General features: G+C 38.1%; 2 protein-coding genes across 8 annotated transcripts in view; one reads left to right on the top strand and one right to left on the bottom strand.

Moving 5' to 3' along the window:
- DOCK3 (dedicator of cytokinesis 3) overlaps nt 1-25387 on the bottom strand; it is a 639207-nt gene that overhangs the window by 376620 nt on the left and 237200 nt on the right. The window lies entirely within an intron of this gene.
- Nucleotides 1403-2751, top strand: LOC119504741 (cyclin-I-like). Its single transcript, XM_037797243.1, has one exon. The coding sequence runs from the start codon at nt 1406-1408 to the stop codon at nt 2462-2464; it is 1059 nt and encodes a 352-aa protein (XP_037653171.1). The 5' UTR covers nt 1403-1405; the 3' UTR covers nt 2465-2751.

The raw sequence follows: 25387 nt of genomic DNA, 5'->3' as shown, positions 1-25387 counted from the left end.
CAAATTCAAAGACACATTAAAAAAGTTATACACCCTGACCAAGTGGGGTTCATCCAGGCATGCAAGTGTGGTTCAGCATAAGAAAATCATTCAATGTAATACAACATAATAACAAATCACAAGGAAAAAATCAAATGACCATCTCCATAGATGCTGAAAAAGCATTCGACAAAATCCAGTATCCTTTTTTCATAAAAACATTTCAAAGCTAGGAACTGAAGGAATACGATAAAGGGCATAAATGAAAAACCCACAGCTAGGATAGTACCCAATAGTGAGAAACTGAAAGCCTTCCCTCTAAGATCAGGAACAAGACAAGGATGCCCACTATCACCATTTTTATTCAACATGGTTCTAGAAGTTCTAGCCAGAGCAATTTGGCAAGACAAAGAAATAAAAGACATCCAAACTGGAAAGGAAGAAGCAAAACTCTCATTATTTGCAGATAGTATGATCTCATACTTGGAAAACCCTGAGAAATTGAGAACACAACTACGTGAGGTAATAAGCAAATTCAGCAAAGTGGCAGAATGTAAGATTAATGCCCGTAAGTCAGTAATATTCCTAAAAAATAGAAATGACACAACTGAAGAGACACTCAAGAAAAAGATTCCATTCTCAATAGCAACTAAAAAAATTAAGTACTTAGAAATAAACTTAAACAAGTATGTAAAAGAACTCTACACAGAAAATTATATAACTCTACTCAAAGAAATAAAATGGGACCTAAAGAGATGGAGAAATATTCCGTGTTCATGGATAGGAAGGCAAAACGTCATTAAGGTGTCAATCGTACCCAAACTGATCTACAGAGTCAATGCAATTCCAATAAAAATTCCAACAATCTACTTTGCAGATTTACAGAAGCTAGTTATCAAATTTATTTGAAAGGGAAAGGTGCCCTGAATTGCTGAAAACATTTTAAAGAAGAAGAACGAGGTGGGAGGATTTACACTGCTTGACTTTGAAGTCTACTGTAAAGCCACAGTAGTCAAAACAGCATGGTACTGGCACAAAGACAGACATATTGATCAATGGCATTGACTTAAGAATTCAGAAACAGACCCTCAGATCTATGGTCAACTGATTTTTGATAAGGCCCCCAAATCCACTGAACTGGTACCTAACAGCTTCTCCAACAAATGGGGTTGGAACAACTGCATATCTGTATTAAAAAGAATGAAAGAGGAAATCTACCTTACAACCTAAACAAAAATTAACTCAACATGGATCAAAGATCTCAATATAAGAGACAGTATCATAAAACTCCTAGAAGATAATGTAGGGAAACATCTTCAAGACCTAGCATTACGAGGTCACTTCTTAGACCTTACACCTAAAGCACAAGCAAAGAAAGAAAAAATAAATAAATGGGAACTCCTCAAAACTAAAAGCTTCTGCCCAGATGTGGAAGGTGAATGTGCCCAAAACGCCTACAAATCAGAATGTTTCCCCATCCCAGAGAGATGAAGTGATTCAGTGGTTGGCCAAACTCAAGTACCAATTCAACCTTTACCCAGAAACGTTTGCCCTGGCTAGCAGTCTTTTGGACAGGTTTTTAGCTACTGTAAAGGCTCACCCAAAATACCTGAGTTGTATTGCAATCAGCTGTTTTTTCCTAGCTGCCAAGACTGTTGAGGAGGATGAGAGAATTCCAGTACTGAAGGTATTGGCAAGAGACAGTTTCTGTGGATGTTCTTCCTCTGAAATTCTGAGAATGGAGAGAATTATTCTGGATAAGCTGAATTGGGATCTTCACACAGCTACACCATTGGATTTTCTTCACATTTTCCATGCCACTGCAGTGTCAACTAGGCCTCAGTTACTCTTCAGTTTGCCCAAACTGAGCCCATCCCAACATTTGGCGGCCCTTACCAAGCAACTACTTAAGTATATGGCCTGCAATCAACTTTTGCAGTTCAAAGGATCTATGCTTGCTCTGGCCATGGTTAGTTTGGAAATGGAGAAACTTATTCCTGATTGGCTCTCTCTTACAATTGAATTGCTTCAGAAAGCACAGATGGATAGCTTCCAGTTGATCCACTGTCGGGAGTTTGTGGCACATCACCTTTCTACTCTGCAGTCTTCTCTGCCTCTAAATTCCGTTTATGTCTACCGTCCCCTCAAGCACACCCTGGTGACCTGTGACAAAGGAGTGTTCAGATTACATCCCTCCTCTGTCCCAGGCCCAGACTTCTCCAAGGACAACAGCAAACCAGAAGTGCCAGTCAGAAGTACAGCAGGCTTCTGCCATCATCTCCCAGCTGCCAGTGGGTGCAAACATACCTCTGCTAAACGCAAAGTAGAGGAAATGGAAGTGGATGATTTCTATGATGGAATCAAGCTGCTCTATAATGAAGATAGTGCTTCAGAAAACATGGGTTCTGTGTGTGGCACTGATTTATCAAGGCAAGAGGGACATGGTTCCCCTTGCCCACCTCTGCAACCTGTTTCTGTCATGTAGTTTCAACAAGTGTTACCTTCAAGTGCAAACTAAGGTAGTCTACTCTGGGAATGGGACCATGTAAAACCAGTAAAGAGGCTATAAAAGGATATAAACCTTAACAGGCTAAATTGAAGTGAGCCAGAAAAAAAAACTTGTTTACTTGTGCGGCTAATTATAATTCAACATTATTTAAGCACTTAAAAGACCAAAAAAAGTATAAAATTTTCAAAAGACCCAAAAACTAAAAAAAAAAAAAAGAAAAAAAGGCAAAAAATTTATTTGTAGTGTTTGTCAGTTACAGTTTTCTCCACTAAAATGTTACTTACCCCCATAAATTCACATTCAATGTTAAGAAAAGTTCCAAAATTTATAGCTAGCAAACTTGTCCCCAGCATCCTGATTTAATTTTCCTCTTGCTTTTGCTTGTTCCTTCATTGAATACTTAATGAATTTTATGCATGTTGATCTATACCCTGACCTCCACTGAATAGGAAACCCCCAAAATGATTTTTTAGCAATTTAGTGAACAAATTATTTCAGCGTGACAGCTATGTTTAATCCATTATTCAAATTCAAATTGGTCTGAAAAGGGTACTTCGAAATTGCCCCATATGAATCAGAGGTGGTAAAATAGAAAAAGGACCCATGTTACATTGATTTTTCATGTTTGTCTCATGTTGATCTCTAGAGTTTAGAGACAAAATTACTGTTGTCATTTTTGTTTATTTTAAGGTGAAACTTAGTGGCATGTAATTAGGAATCTCTTAGATTTGTTGAAAGCATTTTTGACATTTGTATAAAAGAATTTGTGATAAAGTTAATATATATCCAGGTGCTCACCAAAGAAACATGTAACAACTAAAATTAAATTTTGTAACTGATAAGAATTTTCACTCATTTATAATCAGTAGGAGACTGTCTAGATGTTGGGGCAGTACTATGATTTGAGTCTGTAACATGTAATAACTGAATTCAGTACCCAAGTTTTATGTTAAGCTAAGCTATTAGGATATTCTTGATAAAAGCCTCTCACCCCCCACCCCCACCCCCAAATTTCTCTTGATGACTTCTGAATCCTGAGCTCCCTGTGCAATCCAAAGGTATTGCAGTCAGAACCATGTACTGATGATAAAAGCCTCTGGTAAGCAACAAAAACTTGTCCTTAAAAAAAAAAAAAAAAAACTAACAGCTTCTGTACCTCAAAGGAATTTGTCGAAGATGCAGAGAGGCAGCCAACTCAATTGGAGCAAATATTTGGAAACCATGTATCTGACAAGAGACTGATACGTTTATATATAAAGAAATCTTACAACTCAACAACAATAGTACAAACACCCCAATTAAAAAATGGGCAAAAGTCACCTGGGGGATCCTGTCCCACATTGAGGGGAGGGTAATGAATCTATCTGCAGAGTTGGGCCCATCCCTTGAGGCACTGTCTCTCTGTGTTTTTGTCCACATCCCCACCATGTACTGTAGGTGTCCCTCTATGGCCAGTTACACCCCAAAACCATTGTCCTGGGTGTCCTCCAGCCCATCTCTGGTTTCTTTCACAGAGAAGCCCACTCCACCTCACCCACTCTGCCATCTTCTGGGAAGTCCTGATTGGCCAATTAATTTCTAATGCAGTTTTGCTGAGATATATTCACATACCATAAAATCGACCAGGGTGTGCAGCAGGTTGTTCACGGTATCATCACATCACATAGCTGTGCATTCATCACAATTTTTTGAACATTTTCATTATTCCAAAAAAATGAAAATAAGAATAAAAATAAAAGGAAAAAAGGAAAAAAAATGGGCAAAAGATATGAAAAGACCTTTTTCTGAAGAGGACATACAAATTGCTAAAAAACACATGAAAAAATGTTCATCTTCACTAGCTGTGGGGGAGGTGCAAATTAAGACCACAATGAGGTATCATCTGAAACCAATAAGAATGGCTGCCATTAATCAAACAGGGAAGTACACATGCTGGAGAGAATCTGGAAAAACTGGAACTCTTATTCATTGCTGGTGGGACTATATAACGGTTCAACCACTCTGGAAGACAATTTAGCAGTTCCTCAGAAAACTACATTTTGAGTTATCCTACAATCCAGCAATTTCATTTCTCAGCATCTACCCAGAAGATCTGAAAGCAGTGACATGAACAGATATTTGTACACCAATGTTCACAGCCACACTGTTCACAATTGCCAAGAGATGAAAACAACCTAAATGTCCATCAGATGAGTGAATAAACAAAATATGGTATATACACACAATGGAATACTATGCAGCAGTAAGAAGGAACGAGGTTGTGACTCATACGACAACATGGATCAATCTTGAAGGCATAATTCTGAGTGAAATAAGCCAAAAACAAAAGGAGAGATACTGTATGTTATCACTAATGTGAACTCTGTGAAAAATGTAAAATAAGTGTCTTATATTGTACAATATAGGGACCTAGAGATAGCAGTTAGGAAAGGGAGAACAATAATCTAATAAGGACAGACAAGATATTGAAGGTGATCTTAATGATAAGGGAATGCTCAGGTGTGACTTTGGTTTGTTAATTTTCTTTTGGTATGGTAGGAGTATATTGGAAGGAATTAAGTTATTTCAGGATATTTGCTTTTCCCATTGCTTTGCTTTATTTTGTTGGAAATGTTTTTTTATTTGAGAAAGTAATTAAAAAAAAATAAAATGGTATACATAGAAACATTTACTTTCAAGGAGCTATGTAAAAGAATGTTTTAGGGACTGTTCATCATAGGAGGGGAAATTTTTCAGAATATAGGTCGTGGGGTATAAATGCTCTCCAGGGCTAGAATCTACGTGTTGTACTAGAATGAAAAACACATTTTGCAAAAGCAAATAAGCTGGTCTTTAGGTTATATGATGAATCATAAAATCAAAATTCTACTTCCCATCTGCAAATGACCACAGACCAGTAATTTAATTTCACTTTTCTGCATGTCAGTTCTCTTGCCAGTAAAATATAAATTAACCACCTCTCTTACGGGTAGTGTAAGAGTTTATGAACTCATTTTTAACAGTCAGCTTCCTTAAGGAATGCACAAGAGATACATACACTAATAAAATTCATCTATATATTTCCACATTTAATGTTATACGACCTTTCACAAACGGCAGTGATACGATTTTTCAAGCCACTAAATGATGAAGAACTTTTTTTTCCTTTCAAATTAATACCACCAAAACACATTCAGGAAATGTGTTTCTATACCACATTTTGTTTATCCATTCATTGGCTGATGGACACTTTGTTTGACCCCATCTTTTGATAGCTGTGAACAATGCCACTATGAACATTGGTGTGTAAATACCTGTTTGACTCTGTGCTTTCAAGTCTTTTGTGTATAGAGCTAGTAGAGGAATTGCTGGGTCATATGGTAATTCTATATTTAATTTTCTAAGGAAATGCCAATACAACCCTGCTGACACCTTGATTTCAGCCCTGGGAGATCTTAAGCAGAGCAAAAACTGAGCCATGTTGTACCTGGACTTCTGACCCACAGAAACTGTGAGATACTAAAGAGGCATTGTTTTAAACCACTAAGTCTGTGGTAATTCATTGCAGCAGCAGCATAAAACTAATACAGGGGTTATGTGGTTTGTAGATTCACCCCTCAAACAGCATGAAGCTGAAGCAACCTATCTGAAGAACTGCCCTGGCCTCCCATTTTAACAGGTTAAAGTTTAAAAAGGAGAGTGAAAATACTGAAAAATATACTGCAGGGGCCTTCACCAAATAGTTATTCTTACAATTTTATTTTTTTAGACTATTGTTTTCCATTTTTGAGTTGCTCTAGTTTGCTAATGCTGCCAGAATGCAGAACACCAGAAATGGACTGGCTTTTATAAAGGGGGTTTATTTGGTTACACAGTTACAGTCTTAAGGCCATAAAGTGTCCAAGGTAAGTCATCAACAATCGGGTACCTATGCTGGAGGACGGCCAATGGTGTCCAGAAAACCTTTGTTAGCTGGGAAGGCACATGTCTGTCTTCTGCTCCAAGGTTCTGGTTTCAAAAATGGCTTTCTCCCAGGACGTTCCTCTCTAGGCTGCAGTTCCTCAAAAATGTCACTCTTACTTGCTCTTGGTGTGTTTGTCCTCTTAGCTTCTCCAAAGCAAGAGTCTGCTTTCAACGGCCATCTTCAAACTGTCTCTCTCATCTGCAGCCACTCTCTCAGCTTCTATACATTCTTCAGTGTCCCTCCCTCTTGACTGTAGGTCCTCTTCAAAATGTCATTCTCACCTGCACTGAATTCTTTCTGTTTGTCAGCTCATTTTAAGGCTCCAGTGATTTAATTTAGACCCACCCTGAATGGGTGGGGTAACACTCCCATGGAAATTATCCAGTAAGAGTCATCACCCACAGTTGGGTGGGGTGCATCTCCACGGAAACACTCAAAGAATTACAATCTAATCAACACTGATACGTCTGCCCACACAAGGTTACATCAAAGAAAATGTTTTGGGGAACAGAATACATTCAAACCAGCACAACTAGTAATGCTCTATTTCCCCACACTTGTGTTATCATAGGAATACAAACTAATGGAAATGGAAGTACATTTTTTTACTTAACATATAGCAAAGAAATTTTCCTGACAGGTCAAAACTAAGATCTGAGAAATCATTCAGGGGATTTTTTCAAGGGGTGGGAGAGGGGGGTGTAGTTTAAGTAACATTCTTTCACTCTGAAAATTAATAATACATTTATTAAACATCTATTTAGTATCAGGCTCTGTGACAGGCACCTTTAAAATACCAAAACGGTAAAAGAAAATTGATTTTATAGGGAAGGCATAGAGTTCAAAGCTAGGAGAGATCTTAGAAAGCAATCAAAATCCCTTCTCCAAAACATGGAGAGAGGGATGTATCTATTTACTCTCCTTGAGGAGGCAGAATGGTGTAGCATATCTGGAGGACAGAGTGGTGGTTCCACAAAAAGCTAAGTATGTGGGTGCCACAGGGTCCTGCAACCTCATGATGGAGTATATACTTGGAAGATCTGAGAAAAGGAACATGTATGGGCATTTGCACACTAATGTTTATAGAGACAGTATCCATTACTTGCAACAGGTGGAGGTGGCCTAAGTGTACATCGACTGAGGAAGAGAATGGTGAACTGTGGTGTATGCATACAATGGAATACTAAACAACTGCTTGAGAAGGAGTGAAGCTGTGAGAAACGAAATGAGATGAATGGATCCTGTAGACAGCATTTTGAGTGAAATACACCAGAAACAAAGACAAACATTATAATGCCTTACCAATATGTACTAACTACAATGTGTAAACTCAGAATTGAATCTTAGAGCACAGCTTATCAGGGGAACGCTTATTGTAATGGTCCCTAGATTGCAAGATCTTACAGCAGTCACATCTATTCCTGAATTGTAATAGCTATCTCCCAATTCTGAGATGCTGATCCCTTTGTGCATAACCTGACCAATCCCTGAAACTCAGAGCTAAAGCTCGGCAGATATGAATGTATTACCACATGAAGCAACTGTTAAAAAAGCTGAAAACGAGTCCAGACTTCAATCTGAGATATGAATGAAGCAGATCTGGTTAGGACTAAGGCAAATTGGGCCAAAGGGTAAAGGACGATACTGACTGTGTTTTAAAACTTCATCCATGTGGGACCAAGGGAAGAGATGTTTTTTTGGTGCAGGATCTATTTTTTTCTTAACAATTTAACTTGTGCAGTCATTTTGTTCAAACACCATAATTACATGGAACTTTGAACAGGAAGTGAGATCTGGTAGGTTTGTATAGGTTAGTGTGAAATAACGACACATCCCAAAGTAATCTGGGCAGAGAATAAAAATATATATGCAGAAACCCCCTGAGGAGCTGGGGGGAAATGCAGATGTGTTGGACTTCCTCACTTGGGTTGTTGCTGATGTTCTCACAAACATTGAGAACTGATGGTTTGGTATGCCGAGCCCTCTATCTCGGGGCTTGCCCTTATAAAGCTCGTTACTGAAAAGGAGAGGCTAAACCTGCTTATTAATTGTGCCTAAGAGTCTCCCCCTGTGTACCTCTTTGTTGCTAAGATGCAACCCTCTCTCTAGCTAAGCCAACTTGGCAGGTGAACTCGCTGCCCTCCCCCCTCCATGGGACCCAACTCCCAGGGGTGTAAATCTCCCTGGCAATGCAGGATATGATTCCCGGGGATGAATCTGGACCCAGCATCATGGGATTGAAAACATCTTCTTGACCAAAAGGGGGATATGAAATGAAACAAAATAGTTTCAGTGGCTAAGAGATTCCAAATGGAGTAGAGTTCACTCTGGTGGGCATTCTCATGTATTACATAGATACTCCTTTTTAGGTTTTAATGTACTGGAATAGCTAGAAGTAAACACCTGAAACTATCAAACTCCAACCCAGTAGCCTTGACTCTTGAAGATGACTGTAGAACAATGTAGCTTACGAGGGGGGACAGTGCGATTGTGAAAACCTTGTGGATCACACTCCCTTTATTGGTGTATGGATGAATGAGTAGAAAAATGGGGACAAAAACTAAATGAAAAATAGGGTGGGGTGGGGGGATGGGGGATGATTTTGGTGTTCTTTTTTACTTTTATTTTTTATTCTTATTTTTTTTCTTTCTGGTGTAAAGAAAATGTTCAAAAATAGATGGGGTGATGAATGCACAACTATATGAAGGTGCCGTGAACAGCTAATTGTACATCATGGATGATTGTATCATATGTGAATATATCTCAATAAAACTGAATTTTAAAAAATCCCTTCTCCAATATGAGAAATGAAGATGTGGAGGTATAGAACTGAGAGGCCAGTGACAAGACAACACTTCTTAGATAGTGGCAAGGCATCAGGACTCAGGACTTTTCAAATCACAGCACAAAACTCCTTTTCTCAACAGCTTGCTATTGTTCTTTTTAAAGATAGATTTTTAAAATCTTTTCTGATTTAAAAAAAAAAAGTTCTCTCAATAATATTTATTAAAACAAAAAAATAAGATAATAAATACCACAAATAATCCCACTACCCAGAGAAAATAAGTTATCATTTTTGAAGGTAAGAAACCAATCCCTCAAGAATTCAGAGGTTCACATTTGAGTACATTTCTGGGAGTTCTGTGGTCTGGGCATGGTGCAATATCCCCTTCAAAGTGAAAGACAATTGCTCTACTTTGCACCACTCACCATTAAAAAAAGCCACCATTTTTGGGAGGCATTTTGAGATTTGGGAAGCAACATATACCACATCTGAGTGTGCTATTTCAACCCATACATCTACTAAGTTACCCATGGACTGCCAGCTTTGAGTGGGTAGAGAAGGCTCTGCAAGTTCAGACTGCAGTAGAAGCCACTTTACCATTTGAGTCCTCTGATCCAGCAGATCTCTATGATCTAGGCAGATCCAATGATAGTCAAAGTGTTCATGGCAAATTGGGTTGCCGTATGGAGCTTCTGCAAAGGACCAATAGGGAAATCACACACAAATCTTTAGGAAGAAAATCTATGCCCTCTTCTGATGGTAGCTTTTCTCGTTTTGAGAAATAGCTTCCAGCTTACTACTGGATCTGCAGTCCTAACCACGGGATATTGGACAGCCATGAAGCCTGAGGTTCCCATCATAAACTGGGTATTTTCTAAATATTTTTGACTTATGAGCCACAAGGTTGGACATGCACAGCAACAATCTATCATTCAAATGGAAATGGGACACAAAAGACCAGGCTTGGAAATCTGGAAGTTACAACTAAGTTGCAAGAATACCTGGCTCACACTCCTTCAATACCAAATCTGCATTATCTCCTCTCCCTCAAGCCATGTCTACAGTCTCCTAGGATGTTTCTTATATCCAGTTAACAGAAGTAAAAAAAGGAAACCTGTCGAAAATGGGGCTGCCCATTATGCTGTTACCACCCAAAAATGAACAGCTGCAACATAACCCCACTCAGCAGTGACTTCAAAGGACCATGGTGGAAGGAAAATCCTCCCAGTTGGCAGAACCTTGAAAAATATATTTGGTTGAGAGAGAACAGTAATACAGCACTATACTCATTCATGGGCAGCTGATAATGGTTTTGTTGAATGGTCACAGACTTGGAAAGAACAGGATTGGAAAACTAGTGGCAAGGAAGTCTGGGGACGAGGTGTATGGATGAACCTCTCTGAATAGGAACAGAGTGTGAAGACATGTGTCCCATGTGAATACTACTAAAGGTCCAGTGGACAAAATGTCACATTCTGTAGATGTCAGTCAGCCTTTCTCCTCAGCCACTCTATGTTTGCCCAATGGGCCCAGGAGTAAAGTGGTCAGTCATCGTGGCAGAGGCTATGCACAGGCTCACAAAATGGACTTCCCTTTACCAAGACTGACATTGCTAATGCTGCTGCTGAATGCTGAATTTGCCAACGGTAAACACAAACACTGATTCCTAAATACGGCATCATTTGAGGGGCCCAGTCAGTCACTTGGTGATGGGGTGATTATATAGGACCTCTTCTATAATGGAAGAGGTAGAGATCCAACCTCACTGGAACAGACATATATTCTATATATGGACTCTTCTTCTGCTATTGCTTCTGTATACTTCTGTAATGCTTCTGCCAGTGGCATTACCCATGGACTTACTAGTTACCAATTTGTTGCCTCTCAGCTCAAAATTCACTTGTTTTGCCTGCTTTGAAAAAATGAATGTGAACCCTACAAATGTTTCCTTTGCCAGTTGGATGATGTTACGCTTCTCAATAGAGAGCACTAAAGAGACATTTTAGGATCCTAGAAAGAGTTTTGCTTTTGGGTTTCAGTATGCTCACTCAGTAGGTTCCTGCAACACATGCACCTTCTCCAGTAGCTCCCGCAGTCCACAGAGCTACTCCGACAATGTTGGCCAGTAGCATCCAGTAGCTAGCAGCATCCCCTTGGCATCACCCCACCCACACCCTGGCAGCTTTGTATTGAAGAACTTACAAGACACCTCTTCATGGACAGCATTTCCTGGCATCTTAGAACAGACATTGGCAAACTTCTTCTTAAAAGGATAGATGATAAATATTTTAGACTTGTGGGTCATATGGTCTCTGTCACAACTAGCTAACTCTGACACTACAGCGAGAAAGTAACCATCAACAATTGGTAAACAGAGGTGTGTGGCTATGTTCCCACAACACGTATTTACAAAAAAGGCGACCAACCTATGGGCTGTGGTTTGCCAACCGCTGAACCTTCAGAACAGATTTCCACCAAGTTCCAAAGAGCAGACTTCCAGCATGTTCCATGAGCATAGCACAGTAACTTCTCTACTATCCAGTAAGCCTTTAACATGTCCTCACCAATACAAGTCTGGATCTCTGCCCTGGAGGGGTCCTCTCCCTTGGGTCCTTTATCTCGGATCTAGGTGTAGTAGCTGATCCTTCTATCTATTAAACCTATATTCTTTAGAGTCTCTTCACTTCTTACTAGTCAATTCCTCATTACTCCAATCCCGTTTCAGTTAATAATTCTTTATATTACACTTTTCCTGTTTCAATTACTGTATGGTTTCTCTCTCCTAACTAGATGCACTCTGATACTCAGACACCATGCTAAGTGCAGCATATTAAGAATAAACAAGAGAAACTCTGGCTCCTTGCCTTGATGGGATCTAAAAGTCTACTGGGAAAGACAGACAAAAAAGAAACAAATACCTAATAACATACTGAGATAAGTGCTAACAGGAAGAAAAAGAATAAGTAAACAAAGGGGAAAAGACTAAGGTTCTTTAGATAGAGTGGTCAGGACAAGCCTTTTGAGGAGGTAAAACTTGAGCTGAGACATAAAGAACAAGACAACAGCCAAAGAACATTTACACATTACCTAGTTCTTTTTTCACAAAATATTATAGGAAGACCATATCTATGTATGAATATACATGCTTGTATATTTAGGTTTATTGTATTTCTTTAGGAAATACATTCTTCAGATGAGAGCTGCCAGCTATTCAATGTACTGAAATTTCCAGAGGTTTCCCAATAACTGAGGAAATAAAAGTTTCTGTTCATTCAAGAAATGAACCTCTTGGGCTTCTAAGAAATGAGCATTCAATTGGCAGGCCAATGTCCCAGAATGGATGGCTGCATAATTGGGTGTGGAAAGTAGAATGGGACCATTTATAATATTCCACTAGGATTCTCTTGGAAATCAGGAAGGAAACAAGTTCTGCCATGTCCAATCTCAGAATGCTCCCCTGACACAGAGACTAGGTCTTCTCCACTTTTGGGGGTTTTTGTTTTTGTTTTCATCTTAGTGGAGTAACAAGGCATGTGTGGATTATTGGGGGTCTTTTCCTTTATCCTATAGATTGCCTGATTTTGCTTAATCTCAAAAGTAAGTAGGTCTTTGTTTAAAAAAGATTACTCAAGTTTCAAGAAACAATTAATAAATATGCATCAACTCTGAAACAACATCTGAAAAATTTAGTTAGCGATTAGGAAGTCTGAGAATGGCTTTAGGAATTGTGACATCAAACAGACTTCCTCTTCTGAGGAAGAAGAATTCATATGGGAAGAAGATACCAGTTTTTTATTTATAAACTCACATGAAGCCAAATATGGAGAAGCACTAAGGATTAGTCAACTCAGTTATTATGGTGAGTTTTTCTTGGATTTGGCTATAAACAGGATTTGAGGCACATAAACAATTAGTAAAAATCTTTTATAAATCTCTTAACTTTGATCAATCTTTACCTGAGGAGAAAGGTACGAAATTTCATTCATCACCTTCTATATGCCAGGTACTTTGGAAACAGCCTTTATATTAGTTATTTATTATTTATTTCATTTATCCTCACAATAATCCATGTGTTGGCTCACGTTTCAGTTTTACAGAAGAGGAAAGTAAGACTCAAAGTGTTCAAGTAACTTACACTAAGTCACAAAACCCAGGCGTATAATGTCAAAGCCTATGTACTTTCCACTCTTCTCAACTATTAAATATAACTGAATTGATTTTGTACCTGTTAATTTTGGCCTTTCATGGAACCCAGTGAGGCTGCCTCTCCTGGGTGGAAGTTCTGACCCAGGAACAGGAAGAAGTGGTCATTTTGGGAAACATCTTCAAGTCCTTTATGTAGGAATAAATTTGTAAGTAGAATGAAGAAGAAACGTATTAAAGCAAGAAAAAAATACACTCTTCTGAAAGAAAGTTTCCAAAAACCTAATCTTTCTTTATGAGTGAATTTTGAAGAAAGCAGACCAGCTTTCTTGGAAATAAATCTTTTTTTAATGAACAAAGATAACAGTTTTTAGCCCCCAATTTAGTCTTCTGGGGAAGAACCAGAAAGATATATACTTTTTGAACTATTTTTAAACAATGCTATATACTGCATGTTTTTGATCCATAGCCTAAGAACTGAGACACAAAACAGTCATTTTCAGCTGCTGGTAGGAAAAAGATTTCCCAGGAATTAGAAAAGTGAGCTATAATCTTTCAAGCTTTTAAAAGACGCTACCATCATAACTCAGATTTAGAAAGCAAGCCTTCGAACAGTCTATGTCTCACTGAAAGAACATTCTTTAGCGTAATTTGCTCTCCCAATGTTCTGCACACAAATGTAAGAGGACACACAACTCCACTGGTACTGCCTCTGAGGAATCTCAAGCTCCCCATTCAATCCATTACTGTCTGAAAAATTAAATGCATTTCTATTGAAAGTGTGATTAAAAGAAGCTTAATAACTCAGTCCAATGCATTTAAACGCTTTTTCTCACTGCAACTTCATTTTTACAGAGTGTTGGAAACAAAGGTTGTGATGTACTTGCTCCAAGTCATAATAATACCCAAGGGTAAGCAAAATGAAATCAAATATGTTGTGACATCATGGGAGTAGTGAGATCCTAGGCATCATCTTTTCAGTTTTATTTTAGCATTGTATAAACTCCTCATATATTCCATGAGCAGTCTTCTCTCTCAAGATTGCTTTAAACCATGACAATAATTTAAAACACCCTGGCTAAAATTACGGATAACTACTAGAATTTAGTTTAACATTGCTAGTCAAGATTAAACAACAATACACAAAAAAATCAAATTTTTGAAATGTAGTTACAGCTTGTTTTCTCTTGGTGTTTTATTCTATTTCTGACTTGCAGTTTCCAAGTGACTTGTATTTGGAGAGATATTTCCTAATCAGTATTGCAAATGAATTTTTTAAAAAACTACAAACAATCTGAAAGATTCTATTATGAATGATGGAAAAGCTCTAACAACAAAACAGACAAAATCACATAGTTTTAAGTAATCTTTACATCCATTGTTCTATTGACATTGACCAGGACCAAATCCTTCCCTATGGATCAAGATTTCAAATTATCATTTTTGCATTGACACTACTCCAAAATAAGTTTAACAAAAAGCCATGATGTAGTCCATAAAGAATTCATATGGGAAAAAGATATTGGTTTTTTATTTATTAACTCTTATGGAGAGGCGGGGCAAGATGGCGGAGTGGTGAGGAGCAGAATTTCGTCTCTCCCCTAGAGCAGCTGGCAATTACCCAAGAACTATATGAAACAGTGTTTTCAGGGTCTCCAGTAACCAGCCACACATTGGACACAAGTTTGGAATTGGAGGAAAAGCTGAGATCGCAGCGAACACTGTAAGTTCCCCGGACCAGGGGTCTGGCGCCCCTCCCCACCCAGACCTCACAGACTGTCTTGCTGCCGGCTCCCTGAAAGGAGGGGAAAAAAAAAAAAAACAAAAAACAGCAATCTGCTGAGGGCAAGAAGGGAGGCTCAACCCAGCCTCAACTGCAGAATTAATTAACAAATTAATTGACTAACTTTGGGAGCTGGGGTGCTAAAGAAGGGCTGGGATCCAAGAAGTGGGGGCACGTAAAAGTGGGCACCCATTCCCAGACTCCAAAAAAGCCATTTTTTTTTTCCCCTTACATTTCCTCCCTTCTGGCTTCTGACTGATCCATTATCTTTTTGCATTTCAATAGCCCCCGGCAGGGGTGGAACTGAAGCGGTTGGAGAGTAATTATCAGACAACAGCCCAAAGCATACCTTTAAATGCTCTATTCTGACACTGACAAAACTCCCAGGCTGGGGAAAGACGTTTAAAAGAGACTCTTTTTTCTTTTTTTTTTTTTTTCCTTTTTTCTTTTTCTTGATTTCTTTCCTACTTTTTTTTTTTTTTTTTTTTTTAATCTAAAAGTAATATATGTGGTTATTTTCTATCGGAAAGCCCAGGTTGAGGGACTAGGCTGGGCTTGAGAGGAGACAGAGCACCCACAGTGTCTTTGAATTCCCTATTCACTACTGAAGGCCTCCACCCCCGTCTTTAATTGGCAACTGAGGCTGACCAAGGAATCTACCTGGAGAGGCCTCAAAGAGGAGACAGGAGAAGGGAATAGTGCCCCTGAGACATAACTGGAGTTCTGAGGATTGGGAGAGTGGAGGGAGGCCCAGCTCAACTGGCAGTCCTCCTTCTGGGAATTCAGACCCCAGGGGCTGGAATTCAAATTCCAGCTTCAGTCAGCCACGCCCCTGACAGGATCAGAGTCACCAGGAGAACTAAAGGCTCCATACCTCCTTACACTGGTGGGGCAGCTGCGGGCTGGCCAGCGCCACCTGCTGGACAGGAGAGGAAAAGCACCAATTCTAAAGGCCTCATAGGAGGGTCTCATTCTCAGGAAAACTCCATACCCTCCCAATGAGACCTGGGCCTCACTAGACTGGGAAAATCTGACTAGGGTCGACCATATCTGAGGAGACCCACTCACAAAAAGGTTACATAGACGCAGAGCAAGAAACAGAAAAAACAAGAGGGGAAAAATTCTGATCAACTAAATAGAACCTAAGTTAGAGGTCTAGAATAAGTTGAACTGAATAACAGAGGCCAGAGAACAAAGCCAACCAACAAGAAAACCACTAGGTAAAAGACAGAAAACAAGCTCCAAAATAAACTAATCAAGAGAATCAGATGCGTAGACAACTTAAGATAACAAGCCATACCAGGAAACACGAAAGCATGGACCAGCCAAAGGAACAAACTAATACCTCAGCTGAGACACAGGAGTGGAGGCAACTAATGCTAAATAAATTTGATGAAACGAAGGAAGATATAGCAAAAGAGCTGAAGGATATAAAGAAGACACTGCTGACCATAAAGAAGAATTCATAAACTTAAAAAAACAAATGGCAGAACTCATGGGAATGAAGGCCACAATGGAGGAGATGAAAAACACAATGGAGGGACACAACAGTAGATTTGAACAGGCAGAAGAAAGGATCAGTGAACTGGAAGACAGGTCATTCGAATTCATACACACAAAAGAACAGATGGTAAAAAAAATGGAAAAATATGAGCAGGGTCTTAGGGAGCTGAGTGACAACATGAAACGCACAAACATACGTGTTATGGGTATCCCAGAAGGAGAAGAGAGAGGAAAAGGGGCAGAAAGAGTAATAGAAGACATATTCACTGAAAATTTCCCAACTCTTATAAAAGACAGAAAATTAGAGATTCAAGAAGTACAACGTACCCCAAATAGAATAGATCCCAATAGAACTACTCCAAGACACTTACTGGTCAGATTGTCCAATTTCAAAGACAAAGAGAGGATTCTGAAAGCAGCAAGAGAAAAGCAATCCATCACATACAAGGGAAAGTCAATAAGATTATGTACAGATTTCTCTGCAGAAACCATGGAGGCAAGAAGACAGTGGCATGATATATTTAAGATACTGAAAGAGAAAAACTGCCAACCAAGAATTCTATATCCAGCAAAACTTTCCTTCAAAAATGAGGGAGAGATTAAAACATTTTCAGACAGACACTGAGAGAGTTTGTGAATAAGAGACCGGCACTACAAGAAATACTAAAGGGAGTGCTACAGGCTGATAGGAAAAGACAGGAGAGAGAGAGTTGGAGAAGAGTGCACAAATGAAGATTATCAGGAAAGGTAAAAGGAGAGGAAAAAATAAGATATGACATATAAATTCCAAAAAACAAAATGGTAGTAGAAAGTACTGCCCTTACAGTAATAACACTAAATGCAAATGGATTAAACTCCCCAATAAAAAGACACAGACTGGCAGAATGGATTAAAAAACAGGACCCATCTATATGCTGTCTACAAGAAACTCACTTTAGACACAAGGACAAACATAGACTGAAAGTGAAAGGTTGGAAAAAGATATTTCATGCAAACAACAACCAGAAAAAAAGCGGGAGTAGCTATATTAATATTAGACAAGTTAGACTTCAAAAGCAAAACAATTAAAAGAGACAAAGAAGGACACTATATATTAATAAAAGGGTCAATTCATCAAGAAAACATAACAGTCATAAATATTTATGCACCAAGCCAGAATGCCCCAAAATTCATGAGGCAAACACTGCGATCACTGGAAGGAGAAATAGATACCTCTACAATAAGAGTTGGAGACTTCAATACACCACTCTCATCAATGGATAGAACATCTAGACAAAGGATCACTAAAGAAACAGAGATGTTGAATTGTATGATAAATGAACTAGACTTGACAGACATTTATAGAACACTACATCCAACAAAAGCAAGATACACTTTTTTCTCAAGTGCTCATGGAACATTCTCTAGGATAGACCACATGTTGGGTCACAAAGCAAGTCTCAACAAATTTAAAAATATTGATATGATACAAAACACTTTCTCAGACCACAATGGAATGAAGTTGGAAATAAATAAAAGGCAGAAGGTCATAAAATTCACAAACATATGGAGGCTAAACAACACCCTCTTAGAAAACCAGTGGGTAAAGGAAGAAATTACAAGAGAAATTAGTAAATACCTCGAGGCAAATGACAATGAAAACACAACTTATCAAAACTTATGGGATGCAGCAAAGGCAGTGCTGAGAGGGAAATTTATTGCCCTAAATGCCTATATTAAAAGAGAAGAGAGAGCAAAAATTGAAGAGTTAACTGCTCACCTGGAGGAATTAGAGAAAGAACAGCAAACTAACCCCAAAGCAAGCAGAAGGGAAGAAATAACAAAGATTAGAGCAGAAATAAATGCAATTGAGAACAGGAAAACAATAGAGAGAATCAACAAAACCAGAAGTTGGTTCTTTGAGAAAATCAATAAAATCGATGGACCACTGGCTAGGCTAACAAAAAAAAAGAGAGAGCAGATGCACATAAATGCAATCAGAAATGGGAAAGGAAATATAACTACCGACCCTGCAGAAATTAAGGAGATAATCAGAAGATACTATGAGCAACTATATGCTAATAAACTAGACAACTTAGATGAAATGGACAACTTCCTAGAAAAGCAGAAACAACCAACATTAACTCAAGAAGAAATAGATGACCTCAACAAACCAATCACAAGTAAAGAGATTGAGTCAGTCATCAAAAAGCTCCCAAAAAGGAAAAGCCCAGGACCAGATGGTTTCACATGTGAATTCTACCAAGCATTCAAGAACGAATTAGTACCAATCCTGCTCAATCTCTTCAAAAAAATTGAAGAAGAGGGAAAGCTACCTAACTCTTTCTATGAAGCCATCATCACCCTAATACCAAAACCAGGCAAAGATACTACAAAAAAAGAAAATTATAGACCAATTTCTTTAATGAATATAGACGCAAAAATCCTCGCAAATCGAATCCAGCAGCACATTAAAAGAATGATACACCACGACCAGGTGGGATTTATTCCAAGAATGCAAGGCTGGTTCAACACAAGAAAATCAATTAATGTAATACACCACATCAATAAATCAAAGCAGAAGAACCACATGATCATCTCGATTGATGCAGAAAAGGCATTTGACAAAATTCAACATCCTTTCCTGATGAAAACACTTCAAAAGATAGGAATAGAAGGGAACTTTTTCAATATGATAAAGGCAATATTTGAAAAACCCACAGCTAACATCACACTCAATGGGGAGACACTGAAAGCTTTTCCTCTAAGATCAGGAACAAGACAGGGATGCCCACTATCACCATTGCTATTCAACATTGTGCTGGAAGTTCTAGCTAGAGCAATTAGGCAAGAAAAAGAAATAAAAGGCATCCAAATTGGAGAGGAAGAAGTAAAACTTTCACTATTTGCAGATGACATGATTCTATATGTAGGAAATCCAGAAAAATCTACAGCAAAGCTACTAGAACTAGTCAATGAATACAGCAAAGTAGCAGGCTACAAGATCAACACGCAAAAATCTGTAGTGTTCCTATACACAAGTAATGTGCAACAAGAGGAAGAAATCAAGAAAAAAATCCCATTTACAATAGCAACCAAAAGAATCAAGTATTTAGGAATAAACTTAACCAAGGACACAAAAGACCTTTACATAGAAAACTATAAGAAACTGCTAAAAGAAATTGAACAAGACCTGAAAAAATGGAAGAACATACCATGTTCATGGATTGGAAGACTAAATATAGTTAAGATGGCAAATTTACCTCAACTGATTTACAGATTCAATGCAATACCAATTCAAATCCCAAAAACTTACTTTACAGAAATAGAAAAACCAACAACTAAATTTATTTGGAAGGGTAAGGTGCCCCGAACAGCCAAAAATGTCTTGAGAAAGAGGAGTGAAGTGGGAGGTCTCACACTACCTGACTTTGAAGCATATTACAAAGCTACAGTGCTCAAAACAGCATGGTACTGGCATAAGGACAGATATACTGATCAGTGGAATTGAATTGAGAGTTCAGAAGTAGACCCTCACATCTATGGACAACTGATCTTTGATAAGGCAGTGAAGCCGAAGCAACTGGGAAAGAGCTTCAATAAATGGTGTTTGGAGAACTGGATACCCATTTCCAAAAGAATGAAAAAGAATGAAAGAGGATGTCCATCTCACACCTTATACCAAAATTAATTCAAAGTGGATCAAAGACCTAAACGTTAGCACCAAGACCATAAAACTCTTAGAAGAAAATGTAGGGCAATATCTTAAAGATCTTGTGAAAGGAGGTGGTTTCTTAGACCTCACACCCAAGGCACGAGCAACCAAAGAACAAATACACAAATGGGATCTCCTCAAAATTAAACACTTTGTACATCAAAGGACTTTGTCAGAAAAGTCAAAAGGCAACCTACACAATGGGAGATGATATTTGGAAACCACATATCAGATAAGGGTTTAATATCCCGAATATATAAAGGAATCCTGCATCTCAATAACAGAAAGACAAACAATCCAATTAAAAAATGGGCAAAAGACATGAACAGACATTTTTCTGAAGAGGAAATACAAATGGCTCAAAAGCATATGAAAAAATGCTCAACTTCACTGGCTATTAAGGAAATGCAAATCAAAACCACAATGAGATATCATCTCACACCTACCAGAATGGCCATTATCCAAAAACCAGAAAATGACAAGTGCTGGAGAGGTTGTGGAGAAAGAGGCACACTTATTCATTGTTGGTGGGAATGTAGATTGGTACAGCCACTCTGGAAGACAGTATGGAGGTTCCTCAGGAAGCTAAATATAGATTTGCCATATGACCCAGCTATTCCATTGCTGGGTATATACTCAGAGGAACTGAAACTTAAGACACAAACAGACATTTGTAAACCAATGTTTATTGCAGCATTATTCACAATTGCCAAGAGATGGAAACAGCCCAAATGCCCATCAAAGGACGAGTGGATAAACAAACTGTGGTATATACACATGATGGAATATTATGCAGCTGTAAGACAGAAGAAAGACATGGATCATGTAATAATGTGGATGAACCTTGAGGACATTATGTTGAGTGAAGTTAGCCAGAAACAAAAGGACAGATTCTGTATGGTCTCACTAATATGAACAGACATTAATGAACAAACTTTGGGAGTTAAAAGCTGACAACACAGGCGACCAAGAGATAGAAAGAGGGCAGAGATCAGCCATCTGATGCTGAAGGAGTACAGAATGTTTAGGATTGATTGCATAGATCCAGAAATAGATAGCATAATACTGTGTGATGGTAGCACGGTATTGTAAGTACACTGAACAAAGATGTCTGTGAGTAAAGCTGAAAGAGGTGGGATAGGAGAATGTATGACACCAGAGTTAAAGATAGATGATAAAGACTGGGACTGTATAACGTGGCAAAAACTGGAGTGGCCAATGACTGTTACTAAATATACAAATATAAAAATGTTTCTGAATGTGGGAAAGCAAATGAATGTCAACCATGTAGAAATTTGAAAAAGGGATGGTATACAGGAAAAAACATAATCAAAGCAAACTGGAGTTTATGGTCAACAGTAACATTATAATATACCTCCATTAAATGTAACAAAGGCAATACGCCAACGCTAAATGTATATGAGAAGGGGATACAGGGGAGTAATATGGGATTCTTGGTAGTGGTGTTATTTGCTTTCCTTAGTAGTATATTCTATTGTATGACATGTTATTTTTCTTTTTATCATTTTTTCTTATTGCTAAAAAAAAAAAAAAATTTTTCTTGTAGTAATCAGTATGTTCAAATGCTGACTGTGGTGATAAATGTACAACTTTATGATGATACCATGAACAACTGATTGTACACTGTGGATAAATGTATGGTATGTGAATATAACTCTACAAAATTGTAGGAAAATATATATATAGGAGTAAAAGTGTTGGAGAAAACATGGTGAGAGGGATGATGCCTCACCAATATGAACTAACTACAGTGTATAAACTCAGAATTGAATCTTAGAACATAGCCTAACATGGACACAATAATTGTAATAGTCCCTAGATTGTAAGCTCTTACAGCAGTTAACTCTATCCCTGAATTGTAAGGCCTATCTCTAAACTTTGAGATGCTGATCCCCTACCGTATGTTGTCACAAACATTGGGACTGGCGGTTTGATGTGCTGAGCCCTCGAGCATGGGACTTGCCCTTATGAAGCTCATTACCACAAAGGAGAGTCTAAAGTTGTATGTAATGGTGCCTAAGAGTCTCCCCCTGAGTACCTCTTTGTTGCTCAGATGTGGCCCTCTCTCTCTCTAACTGAGCCATCTCGACAGGTGAACTCGCTGCCCTCCCCTCTACGTGGGACCCGACTCCCAGGGGTGTAAATCTCCCTGGCAACGCAGAGTATGACTTCCGGGAATGAATGTGGACCTGGCATCGTGGGACTGAGAGTATCTTCTTGACCAAAAGGGGGATGCAAAATGAGACGAAATGGTTTCAGTGGCTGAGAGATTCCAAATGGAGTCGAGAGGTCACTCTGGTGGACATTCTTATGCACTATATAGATAACATCTCTTAGGCTTTAACGTATTGGAATAGCTTTAAGTAAATAGCTGAAACTACCAAACTCCAACCTAGCAGTCTGGACTCCTGAAGACAATTATACAATAATGTAGATTACAAGGGGTGACAGTGTGATTGTGAAGACCTTGTGGATCACACCCCCTTTATCTAGTGTATGGATGAGTGGAGGAATGGGGATAAAAACTAAAGGACAAATGGGGTGGGATGGGGGGATGATTTGGGTGTTTTTTTCACTTGAAGTTTTTATTCTTGTTCTGGTTCTTTCTGATGTAAGGAAAATGTTCAGAGATAGATTGTGGTGACGAACGCATAACTATGTTATCATACTGTGGACAGTGGATTGTATATCATGGATGATTGTATGGTGTGTGAATGTATTTCAATAAAACTGAATTTAATTAAAAAAAAAAAAAAAAAAAAAAACTCTTATGAAGCCAAATGTGGAAAAGCAGTGAGGATTAGTCTACTCAGCATTGTAGTGAGGTTTTCTGGAATATGGCTGGAAACAAGATTTGAGGCACAAAGAATACCCAGATTTGTTCTCCCATCAACTCATATCCAGTAAAATCCGACCATCAGAGAAGATGACAGAGTATTGTAATGTGTTACTAAGTAACATAAGTTATATCCTAGCTGTACAATTCACCAGACTGTGAAGTGGGAATATCAATTCCCATCTTACATGACTGCTGTGAGGACCCAATGTTTCTAAATGTATATGAAGTGTTGAATAAATAGTACACCTTCAATAAATGAAGACCACTGTTATTAATGGAGGAAAAAGGACCATTGGAGAGAGTTGTTTTAAAGAAAAAAAACAAGAACTTTCGTATCAGTTAGATTTGTGTTTTGCTGCGTTTAACAAACCTGATAACAGGATTTAATAGTAGGATGATTTCCTCACATAACAAAAGTTCAGACCAGGGCTGTTACAGGGACTCGACAATGTCAACGTATCTTAGACACCTTCCATCTTTGTGCTCTGCCAATCTTTGGAATGTGATTTTTAACCTCGCACTTGCTACCTCCGAGTAATAAGATGGCAGCCCCACAATAAGCATATCAAGTAGTTAAAAGAAAGAAGGATGAAGAACAATGGGCTAAAGAGCATGACAACTTAGTCTGTCATTTTTAATAAGAAAAACAATAGATTTCCCAGAAACCAACTGTAGAAACATATGCTGATAGCTCGTGGCCAGAGGTATACCACACAGCCTCCCCTAACTTTGAGGGGAAATGGATACTTTAGCTGCACACACTGATACCCTACACAATTTGTGGCTCCACTAATAAGGAAGAAGGGAGTCTGGATAGCTAACTAGGATATCTGCCAAAATATACTTTTAGATTCTAAATCCAGCCAAAATGAATTACACTAAAAGTTATCCTTAATTGAGAAAACAGCTTTAAATCATTAAAATATTTATTTACAAAATATATTCTGAGAAAAACCATTAAAACTATCAAATTATGTTATTTAAAAATATATTTAAAATACAGCAAGAGAAAGGGCATTCCATTTTAAACATTAAAGGGTGGGCTAAGATAACATTTGAAAAATAGCAGAGTTAAAGAAGGTCAAGACTTGCTTCAAAAACAGACACCTAGATAGTAAATAACCTTTCTAATAAATAACAAAATAAATCAAATAATGAGTAAGCATTTAAACAAGCACTTAATGTTCCCGGCACCATTCTAATCTTTTGATTTCATTTAAGCTTCATGACAATTCTGGAAGGTAGGTACCCTTATTATCTCCTTGTAATAGGAGGAAACTAACATGCACAAAACTATACAGCTAGCAAGAGGTAGCAGCAGAATTTGAACTCAGGAAGTCTTGCTCCAGAGTCCTTGCTCTTAGCCACTATATAATATTGTCCTGCTAAACTCCCCATATATACAACCTGAATATATGAAGATGTAAACACATATGTTCTCAATCTTTGGCAAATCAATATTCTTGGGACTACAAAACCGAACAAAATGATCATTTTGTATCTTCTCTTCAATATGTGGGACAACCAACATGAATGCCACCTTCCATTTACAAATGAAATCTTCTAGGGATTAGAAAGACACTGTGCAGCTGAATTTAGCCTTATTTCTGGTAAAAATCTAGGAATTTTTCATTTCTTAGGGGTTCTTTAAAAAGTAAAAAGTGGCCTCACTCCAACAGCAATACAAAGTAAAACACTTATATCATCCTCAGTAATTATATCCTAGTAGAAATGTGCTTACCTTGTTATAATATGCATGTTACTATACTAAGTCATCTTACATCACAAAGGAAAAGCAAACTACATGGGAAAATTGATCACATATACCCAGTGAAATAAAGGTGAGTTTTTAACTGGAAAGCAAAAATTCTAATATGTCACCCTAAATGTAGCACAAATAAATGATTAAGCAATTTATTCACAACTACAAAAAGTTTCAGTTATATATTTGAGGGACGATTTACAGCAGAAAAAAAAAAAATAACAGAAGTCCATATATATTTACTGTTTAGTTTATAGTACTACCTTAACAGGACACCCTAACTAGACATTAAACTCTCTCAGGGAGAATGTCATGTTTAAGTTGGCAGAATGACAAACAACTATGTAGCTCCTCAATGAAAATTTCCTGGTCCCTGGAAAATTCCCTTTTCCTCACTGCTGTGATAACTAAAAACGAAGAATACGG

Source organism: Choloepus didactylus, chromosome 1 (assembly GCF_015220235.1).
Source record: "Choloepus didactylus isolate mChoDid1 chromosome 1, mChoDid1.pri, whole genome shotgun sequence".
Taxonomy (NCBI): Eukaryota; Metazoa; Chordata; class Mammalia; order Pilosa; family Megalonychidae; genus Choloepus; species Choloepus didactylus.
Note: the sequence above shows the minus strand (reverse complement) of the source record. Positions and strands in the feature narration are given on the sequence as shown.

What these genes read in the sequence shown, in the direction of transcription:
- LOC119504741 (XM_037797243.1), top strand. Translation starts at nt 1,406, where the DNA reads ATGTGGAAGGTGAATGTGCCCAAAACGCCTACAAATCAGAATGTTTCC.